The sequence below is a fragment of the Mytilus galloprovincialis genome, chromosome 14 (assembly GCF_965363235.1).
Source record: "Mytilus galloprovincialis chromosome 14, xbMytGall1.hap1.1, whole genome shotgun sequence".
Lineage (NCBI taxonomy): Eukaryota > Metazoa > Mollusca > Bivalvia > Mytilida > Mytilidae > Mytilus > Mytilus galloprovincialis.
The window spans coordinates 23,695,818-23,706,558 of NC_134851.1; the positions used below are offsets into that span (position 1 = coordinate 23,695,818).

The 10,741-nt window shown below is 30.8% G+C and overlaps 1 protein-coding gene across 1 annotated transcript; it reads right to left on the bottom strand.

Moving 5' to 3' along the window:
* Positions 1 to 425: 425 nt before the first annotated feature.
* LOC143058772 (cardioacceleratory peptide receptor-like) lies at positions 426 to 10,211 on the bottom strand. The gene is made up of 6 exons (XM_076232215.1): positions 10,015 to 10,211; positions 7,907 to 8,036; positions 5,718 to 6,043; positions 2,531 to 2,666; positions 1,925 to 2,011; positions 426 to 763 (listed from the first exon to the last, which is right to left on the bottom strand). Exons 1-6 carry the CDS (start codon positions 10,093 to 10,095, stop codon positions 531 to 533), a joined length of 993 nt encoding a protein of 330 aa, XP_076088330.1. The 5' UTR covers positions 10,096 to 10,211; the 3' UTR covers positions 426 to 530.
* Positions 10,212 to 10,741: the final 530 nt, after the last annotated feature.

Sequence of the window (10,741 nt, forward strand, 5' to 3'; positions counted from 1 at the left end):
GCCGTGTGGCAGCATTAACATACTCTTTTGTGAAATCTCTACAGTTGACTTTTCTGTACAATATATATTGCTCTCTCCTAACATGAGCCAGTCATTTATCATCAACTTCCGACAATTTTCCATCGTTTCTAAAGACCATATTCGCAAATGGTGTTAATGGTCAGCCGAAAGTTAAATCCCTAAAATTTTCTACCCGAAACAGGAATCGAATTAGGAACCTCTGTGATGGTAGTCCGATGCGTTATTCACTTCACCACAGTATTCTTGTAAATGTATCCTTGCTGTTCGCCGGTCTTGGGCCTGAACTTCTTTCCTAGTTTTTTTTAGCTTTTTAGCTTACCTGATCAAATCGTACTCCCGCGTACAAAGCTTAAGCCTGGTATTTATGATGAATCTATCTACTTAAAAATGCTCAAACAACTATAAGCCATATTTTTTTTTATCATAATCTTCACATGGATAATACAATGCACCATCAGATCATCTGTTTATGAAGAAATCATACATAAACAATAAATTAAGCTACCCAATTATAATGTCTCTGTTTCGGTTTTAAAAGTTGTTTCACTAAATACTTTTTTCTTCGTCTTATTCGTCTTAGAACGAAACATTTTCTGGTTGAAAATAAGAAACACTAAAGGATTAGCCAGGCTGTTAACCGGAGCAAGTAAATAGAGTATGTGAAACCAAAGCCCATATTCTTCTATTCCATGGTGTATTATGACTGCTGCGATTGTAATTGGAGCCCAGCAAATAATGTATACTGTGAAAATATTTGTGAAATGATATTATTATTCATTGAAGTCATATTAAGTAGGCTTTTTTCATGCATATATACATATGTATCAGATACATGATACTTAAAAATGCAGTATTAGAAATAGATATAAATACAGTATTGTTCGCAGGAGGATAAATGTTTTGCACCAGTTTGTTAGCTCATGTTATTTTATTATACGGTTTAATGTAATTGTTTGTTAGACTAATGATTTAAAGCTAGTTACGATATGTATGCATTGTTCAACGTCGTATATTATGTATTGTCGCCTTGTGTATACACAATAAAGGTACACATGTTTTGTTTATCTTAAGTCTTTTGATCTATCGCATCTATTTATTCGACTGAGAAATGCTTTGTTTTTTCTTCGTGTAGTCGACATTTTACTATTCATGTTGTAGCAGAAACTCGCGTAGAATATAGGTTTTTTGTGATTAACATTGATGACCAAGGTATACTCAGGTAGTTTTCTCAAGCTTAAAGTTTGAAGTCGTCTCTTGTATTTATTGTAATTTCTATAGACACTTGTTCTGGCAATATAGAAAAAAAATATAGTTATATTGTTGCTATTTGATATACATATTTGTTCTTGTATATATTTTGTGAAATACTGACTTTTGGTTGCATTTCTAAAAAAGTATATATAAAGCACATGGCCTTAAACAGAAAAGAGCAGACATTTGTAATGTTCTGGATTTGTTGAGGTGAAAAAGGAATAATAGACGGGATCAGTCATTATACAGTTTATCTTAATGATAACACATTTTCAAGGATATCAATATTGTAGAAAACAAACAGCATGCTTCACAAATGATCCCACAACACAACACTGTACATTGTATGTCGTTATTTCCTGAAACAAACAATAACAAACCTAAAGCATGCATGTTTACAAGTGTAATTATAGTAATTGTACTTCAGATAACTCCCCCTCAAAATAATGGAAATTTCCATAAGCAATTTTTCATTTAAAAACAAATAAATATAATTTCTAACTAATGCCTAGGCGACACCAGTATTGGTTGCAACTCATAAATGATAAAAGATACATATTGCAAATTAAAATAATTTATTTTTTAGATTTATGAGTTGCCAACGTCGTGTATACATAATGCAAAAAAATGATGCAAAAAAAAAAATTCATACCAAATACAACAACACAAAGTAGTTTGATGGTCCTGATCTTTGCCTTTGAGATGCTTCTTTTTCTTACATTTGTATCACAACCATTATCTATAATGAATGATTACATATTCTAAAAACCATTTTTCATTTGCTTTTTCTCTTTATAATTTTAGAATCACATCCTTCTTTGTTAAATCAATTGTGGAGTGTATTCTCAAATTCAGAACAAAAAAACAAAAAAAGTTATGAATTCGTATTCAGTCTGAGAGCATATGTATTTTGATGTGTATTTTTATAAGGTATGAGTTTGATCGGGTTCGCTTGATCCTGAATACTCGGAAAAAATGAGACATAAACGTGAAACATCAAATTTAGAATAAATAGATTTCCTGTTTACAAAAGTATGGATTCTTCCTAGGATTTTCTTATCCCATGCATATATTACCTAAGCTGTATTTGGCACGACTTTTTAGATTTTGGGTCCGCAATACTTTTTAAACTTTTTTAACTTTCTGACTAGTTTGATTCGAGCGTCACTGATGAATCTTTAGTGAACGAAACACGCGTCTGTCGTATTAAATTATAAGCCTTGTACCTTTGATAACTAATGAAATTGACAATATGTACCTGCATCATTGTTTTTACCACGTAAGAATCCATTTCTTTCCCGACCACGTATAGTAAAAATGATGACAATGTAGCACACTGTTATGATTACGATTGGTAGTATGATAATAGTGGTAAGATCTACGTATAGGACCACCTACAACAAATAAACAAGCAGATTATGTCAATGCCTACATTACATAACAAAACAAGCACGGTACCTACAAGAAATAATAAAATCTCCGTATTGCAATATCAAATAATAACAAAACAGGTGTAAGAAGATATGGTATGAGTTCCAATAAGACAACTATCCATCCTAGTAAAAAAAAACTTATTTAAAGTATGACATTATATGACAAAGTACAGTCTTCAACACAGAACATTGGCTCTCACCAAACATGAAGCTATAAAGTGCCCAAATATAACTAGAATTAAACCATTCAAACAGGCAAACCAACGGTCTAATCTATATCAACAACGGGAAACACTAATGAACTCTTCAACAAACGACAACTGACGAACATCATATTCATGACTTGTCATTACGTCGTCTAATCTTTTAATTACCGAACGTGACTTATTCCCGATTGTGACTGTTTTGCTGAGTGTGAAGTCGCATTACTATAAGTACGGTACTTATCTATCCCAAGTTTATGTATTTAGTTTGATGTTATATTTGTAATTCTCATCGGATTTTGTCAAATTTGTTGACGTCTTTTCTATTATATTCATGTGTTATGGTAAAGAAAATTATCACCGCTTTCATTAATTAGATTTGATTTTGTTCAACGTAATCTGAACGATGTTTTACGTTTGAAGTTAGATTCAAAACAAACCGGACATATAATATAGTTAATTGCTATTAATAAGTTTTGCAATGTGCATTGTATTTAAATGTAATATCAGTATTTAGTGTTGTATTATAATCTTAAATCAATCTTAATTTTAAGTTATTTTTGAGATATAGTTTTTCAAATGTGACGTCATTTTTGTGCTCTTTCAGAAATTCAAATGTGACGTATTTTTTGTGCCTTTTCACCACTTCGTATGTGACGTCATTTTTATGACTTTTTGCGTTGAGGCCTGGACTAAGTCGGGTGTATCTTTTTTCCGTATTTTGTGGTCTTTGTATTATGTATTCCGGTTTTGTTTTCTGTAATTAGTTAAGACTTCAGTTTAATCACGTATATCTTTTATATTCATTTGATCAAATTTACTGTTTGCAATAGCATAAATTATTCTAAATAATAAGGATGTTCTTATCACAAGCAGAAAACCCTAGCCGTATTTGGCACAACCTTTTTCAACTTTTGATCCTCAGTGCTGTACAATTTTGTACATTTTTTTTACTTTCGAACTTTTATATCTGGGCATCACTGGTAAGTCTTGTGTGGACGAGGCGCGTTTTTTGTGTATTGAATTTTAAACCTGATGCCTTTTGTTATCTATTATTCATGTGTTTCTTTGTCTAATTCGTTCTCCTATTTATTTGTATTATAGTCCTGTAATAATATGTTGTCATTTTAATGTTATATTTAGCATTGCCATAAAAGTGCAAGGTTTGGCATGTCAAATCAAGGTTCAACCCACCATTTTTTTTTAAATGTCCTATACCAAGTCAGGAAAATGGCCATTGTTATATCATAGTTCGTTTCTGTGTGTGGAACATTTTTACGTTGTGTCGTATGTTTTCTCTTACATTTTAGTGTGAATTCACATTATTATGAGACGTGTCACGGTACTTTTATATCCCAAATTTATGTATTTGGTTTTGATGTTATATTTGTTATTCTCATCGGATTTTGTCTAATGCTAAGTCCGTTTCTGTGTGTGTTACATTTTGATGTTGTGTCGTTGTTCTCCTCTTATATTTAATGCGTTTCCCTCAGTTTTGGTTTGTTACCCCGATTTTGTTTTTTGTCCATAGATTTACGAGTTTTGAACAGCGGTATACTACTGTTGCTTTTATTTAGAACAGGTGCAAACAAATGCACCGGTTTCAAACTTGTTTATAGGTACCAATCCTAACCTTTATCTGAAACAATAGTGTAACATCACAACTTAGAAAGACACACTATTAACTATCAATTGAAATGGCTTAACTCAATCAACAGACATATTGATACAACTGAACATACACTGAAAGAATGAATTAAATACAATACTATGGTAGGGCATGTTATGTTGAGAACAATTCTTTATAAATAAAATTGAAAATGTGTCAAAGAGATAACAACCCGACCATATAACAAACAACAGCAGAAATATGCACTTTTGATACATGGTTATTGATCTGTTAATTGTTTTTGGTTTTTATCTAGTTTTGGATAACTGAGTATGCTATCTAATTGTACTGTTAGTTTGAGCTGTTGTATGCATTTGTGTTATTCAAAGTCAAATTATTCAGTGTCATTATTTTGTTATTGTACCATCTTTTAAACTTTTGTTCCCTTACCATAGATAAGAAGTTTATTTATTTTGTAACAACTTTTTCCCTTGTCCTATCAACAAAACAAGTATATCGAAATCAAACGTTTGAACACTATTTTATTTAAAGCCATTTCGCTCCAGGTTTTTGTTGTAAGTCTGACAATTTTTTGCATTCCCCTTTTTCATTGATAGTGTCCATATAGCACAATTCATTAATATTTTGTCATAGATAAAGTTGATTCATTTAGTGTATGTTAACTTTTGCAATAGCATGTGGGGTGTATTCATAAATCTGGAAGGCTGTACGGTTTCACATAATTGGTCCCATTGGTCTGTTTGAAAGTTGTTCAAATTTTCAATCATTTATACATTTCGTTATCAATCGAATGATATGTTGTGAAAAATATGATACATTACTTTGCCATTATCATTACGCTTAACTACAATATAGTGTTATATAAAGTGGCTGTTACGTTTGGAAGGGAATATCCGCCATAATCATTCAATTCTTAATTTGTGAAATACAATTTCTCAATTCGTAACATGTAATTGCTTAATTTGTAAAATGTTATTTCTTAATTTGTTACATGTATTTTTTTCCATCCGTTACATGAGTTTCTACATTTCTTGATTTGTGAAATGTAAAGTTGTAATGTTTAACCCAATTTCTTAATTTGTTCACGTATTGTCTTCATTCGTTACTTTCTTAATTTGTGAAATGTAGTTAATTTGTTTGAGTCACGTTTGAGTATCAATTTGTATAAAAAACACTTACTACACTTGGTGAATCATGCATACAATAGACCTCCTCTTCACTGTATTTACCAAACACACCGTATGGAATTGCAAGGATACATCCAATAACCCATGATGACAATGCCAGTCCATAACGGTAACGTTTGCCTTTCGAAGCAGCTGCTAATGGTCTTACAATAACGTATGCACGATCAATTGACAAAACAACAATTGCATATGTTGACACATAAAAAGGAACCATTGAGAAATACACATAGTAAATATAGCACACATAGAGATTCCATGGAACATCAAACCAATTAAATAGGGTTTCAGGTAGTACAAAAAATACTCCTACACAAAAATCTGAAAATACAAAATATATACCATGCAGTTTTTACATTCATCTTGTGCTGTGTTTGTATTAGTATAAAAATGTTTCTCTCTTTGTGAATTGGTGTTCTTACATTCAGTTGTGATTGCTTGCGCGTAATTTCAATATATTGATATTCGTAGTGATTATTTACTGTTTAACCCTTTCATGACACCTATATTTAAAATGGTTTTATGAGATTCATGGTTTTCAATTTATTATTTCGCGTGTTTTGGTAATGGGTTTCTCCGTAGGATTTATTTGTCCATTTACGTCGACAAATGTTGACTAAAGAGACGGCGTGAAAAATTAGCGTTAACCTAGAAGCAATGTCAATTGACAAATGGAGTGTGTGAGTAATTCTTAGATAGCCTGGTATTCAAATTATGATAAGAATTTGCTTAAATCACTGATATTAAATGCCATGTATAATATTATAACTGCAGGATAAAATAGAAAAAAAGATCTTTTATATCAGATACTATAAAAGATAGAGGGAAACTGTGATTAACAACATGAATTACATTGAAAATGTACAAACTAGTACAAGTTAATAAACCAATCAAGTAACCTCTAATTGTTTATTGGTCTTATTTTTTTATTTGTTGCACATCTGAGCGTTTTCATTTATCTTAAACAAAATAATCGGTTTAGTGAAACTGAACAATTGTGGAATTTGTACTTGATGATTGGATATGGAGTATACAATTATAACACCAAATTAGTACATGTACATTTTTAAAAATAAAAAAAAAAAAAAAAGAACACAAAAAAAGCAAAATAACAGCGCTTCGTCTGCAGTGTTTCATCTCAAAGTTACAGTGATGCCCTTCAGACGGAACATACACATTCTAACGTCAAAATTAATTTAAGAGGGACCAAAGCCTGTGACAATGAAATTAAAAACTCATAGTTATGAAAATTTTAACTATTTTTTGAAGTTCCTACCACTTTCTGTTGTTTGCTTTCCCCCATTTTTTGTCTTTTTAGATACTGTCTTAAACATACTTAATGGAATTGAGGAACTGTCAGCAACAAACATTTACAAATGATTTATAAGCATTGGAATTAGTTTGTTTTCGGAAATAAATTAGAATGATTAACATAACAGTTCACTAACTAAATTAATATATCAATTCAATAAATTACATAAATGAAGTTCTGTTTGCCCGAATATATTTAATAGCATCTTTAATATGTATACAATACAGTATATAGGTATGTTATAGCTACTTTCTATGTATCAGACAAAAACAAGATCTCATTGTCAAATCAGATAACTATAAAGTAGTTCTCAGTGATTTTTTGTTAAATGGATGTTTTTCTTGGCAGTCATGACAAATAACATGATATATATTGACAACTGTAATTGCATTTGCACTTTAGAAAACTGTTTGATACATTATCTGTAATTTCTGACGTAGTATATTTCGATTATGAAGAAAACGTAAAAATAAATATATATGTTTCTACTTTATGATAAGTCAACCGAAATACGATTTCAAATATTTCTGATAAATATATACTTTGATTTGAACACAAAAATACAAGTAGGAAGTTAATTATGTTTAAAAGCATGTAATCAAAATATTTCTAAAAACCAGATCAAAAGAATTATCCTTGAATTTGAACATTAAATTCACAGTTTCAGATAGATTACACGTTTAGTTCACAAAGATATTCTGGTATTGACATAAATATAAATTATTTACTAATTTTTATAAATTTTCTGTTTACAAAAGTATGTCTTTTTCCCAAATACTAAGGATGGTCTTATTCCAGGCATAGCTTACCTTAGCCATATTTTGGAATTCAAGAATCTGAGTTGCTCTATGGTAGTTAAATACAATCCTTACCTGCAATAGCGAGGTTAATGACGAAGAATCGCATTCTTGATTTATGATTTCTTGAAATCAAAAGCACCACCACCAAGAGGTTAAAAAAGAGTGTCCCAAGAAGAATAATCAATGATATCCATTTAAGACCCTGTAATAGATCAAATCTTTTATTATCCATGCATTATTGGGTTATACACTTCACGTACGAATAGTTAATGACGGCAACCATGTTATTTCTTCTAAATTTATTATTATAGCGTATCTAAGTTATAAATCACATCCAGACAATTGCATCCTGTTTTTATCATGAATGGTCTATGTTATTAAACTTTTAGAAATACTTGGATCACGTTTTTATGACAATAAAACAGCTATACCCCCCACCCCGAGATGTGAAGTACTACGGGGCACTATACTCTATATTCAAAGTATCATAAGACAACACTGATATATAAAAAGATGTCAGAGTACCCAGCAAGAAACAATCAAAATGATCAAAACAACGTCTTTCATATAGTTCAAATGATATTTAAGAATTGTTTCCAGTTTTTTAACCTTTGTTTGTGTTCTTTTCCTGATGATTATATTTAGTTATCAAAAGTACCAGGGTTATAATTTAGTACGCCAGACGCGCGTTTCGTCTACATACATATATGCCACTTGGTAGTTTATCGATTTAGTTGTATTTCTAGTTTTATTTTAGTTTTAATAGTAACGATCCTGTAAAGAGTTGGTTAAAAAGTTAGTAATATCATGGTTTGTATTTTAAATCTTTTAAAAGGACATGGTAAAAGTCAATGCAACCTTTCTTCTTTTGATATTATGACTTTGTATGTATGACAGACCTTGACGTATGTAATTGATTTCACGTAAGGACGAATGTCTCTTTATCATACATTGACGACTCATTAAAAATAACTACGTAACTACATATTTGAGAATCATATATTAAATAGTACTGGGAAAGTAATTTAATTCGTGGGGAATCAATTTTCGTGGTTTTTGTGAATAAGTTTATCAGCGAATTTAATTGTCCAACGAACCAAAACAGTCGTTGTCTAAATCAAGACATGGAAAGATCACCACAAAGGTTTGACTGCTGATATGATCTAGAGAATAGAATAGTAGTCACAGGGCAAACGCACTATATACCCATATAATCTTTAAAAATCTAAACTGAACAACTTTTGATCTGTTGATGTTCATAAAAAAATATTTGTGTTCATAAAAAAAAAATATTTGTGATCAATGAAAGTCAGACTTCCGGTATTGATATGCTATGATAGAAACTATAATTCACTAATTTAACACCCCACGAACATGCGAATGTTGCTCAAACTACGAACACTGAAACCCACGATTTTAAGTGTGTTTACAGTATGGTAAGTGTGCTCTAGCATGTCTAGAACAAATTATAAATATATGATTCTATATAAGACTTTTCAAAGCACTAACACAGACTCAAAAAACTACAATACAAAAACAGATTCTGAGTTAACCTTTTCCTCTTACATTTAAAAAAATTTCGTGATATAATCCAGGAGTGCGTTATCTAGGTAAGAACACGTATCATCAAATCGTTATATCAAACAGTTCATATCGAGAATGCTTCATGAAATGTAATAACTCATTGTGACTTTATGACTGGCCTATGTTCATGACACAAACCCATTTTGACCCTTCAATACTAAAATATGACATGTGAGACTATGGACTCTACATTTATGAAGTCAAACTTCTCTACTTCTATGACAACGCACTGTGTGCTAATGAGATCAAAATCGCTTATAAGACACATGTCGTGCATGAAAGGAACGGTTTGTCACCGTATGGCCGTCATTAGGCTGTAATGAAGCAGCACACTCTCAAACAATCCGAGGCCTATAGTCAATGTTCAATTAGCAAAAGCACCAACTTACCCCCCCCCCTACCACCCCCCAAAAAACAACAAAAAAAAACATTAAGAAAACTTCAAATAAAACAATACGTTTACTGATATATTTTATTTTATATAATGTTAAATCAATAGAACTGAATCAAACGCATGCAATTTATATCGTGTTGTTTTCATTTTTTAATGGTTAAGATTGCAGTATTACTTGTTTGACTTTAAAAATCATAAATACCTGAGATTGTAGTGTGTCGTTGGTCGCCGTCTCATTCCGAGTACTGTTTATTTGAATTGTCAAATTACTTATGAACGCCATTGTGTCTTAGATGGAAATAATCCTACAAATTATAAAGAAACAAGTTTGCAATAACAAGTATGAAACGTGTAATGTAGAAACAAATCTAATTCGAAGAACAGACTTTCAAACCTCTGATAACTCGTAATATATACATTAATGTGGTCGTTTGCTATTATTATCAATTCTTTAGATAAAAACATAACAGAGGTGTTTTGCACTGTTATACATCAATGATGCCAGATTATGTAACTTATTGCATATTGGCTGAGACACGAATCACGATTTATCAATTGATTTTCTTGACTCCATCATAATACGAGAAAAGAAATTCGGATAGAAGATGTCAGCATTGATATTACCGAGAAAAACATTTTACTAAAACAAATTTCATCATTATAGATAAGACTTTTAAAAAGACAAATTTTTACAAAGAAATAGATCCAACTTCTCATAAGAGAACATTGAGTTTATTTCTCTTTTCACCTCTGGTTAATTATTTTTTATAAACGTCCTTAAATCTCAAAACTAACCGTTTTTATTTTAAGAGTAAAATTAAAATACCGATAATGTTTTTAACGAATTAATGCCTTAAAATTGCTGACAATTGCATTTGTGATAGAATTTTGTTTATTTCGCTAAAATGATTCACAAAAAAAATCTATGA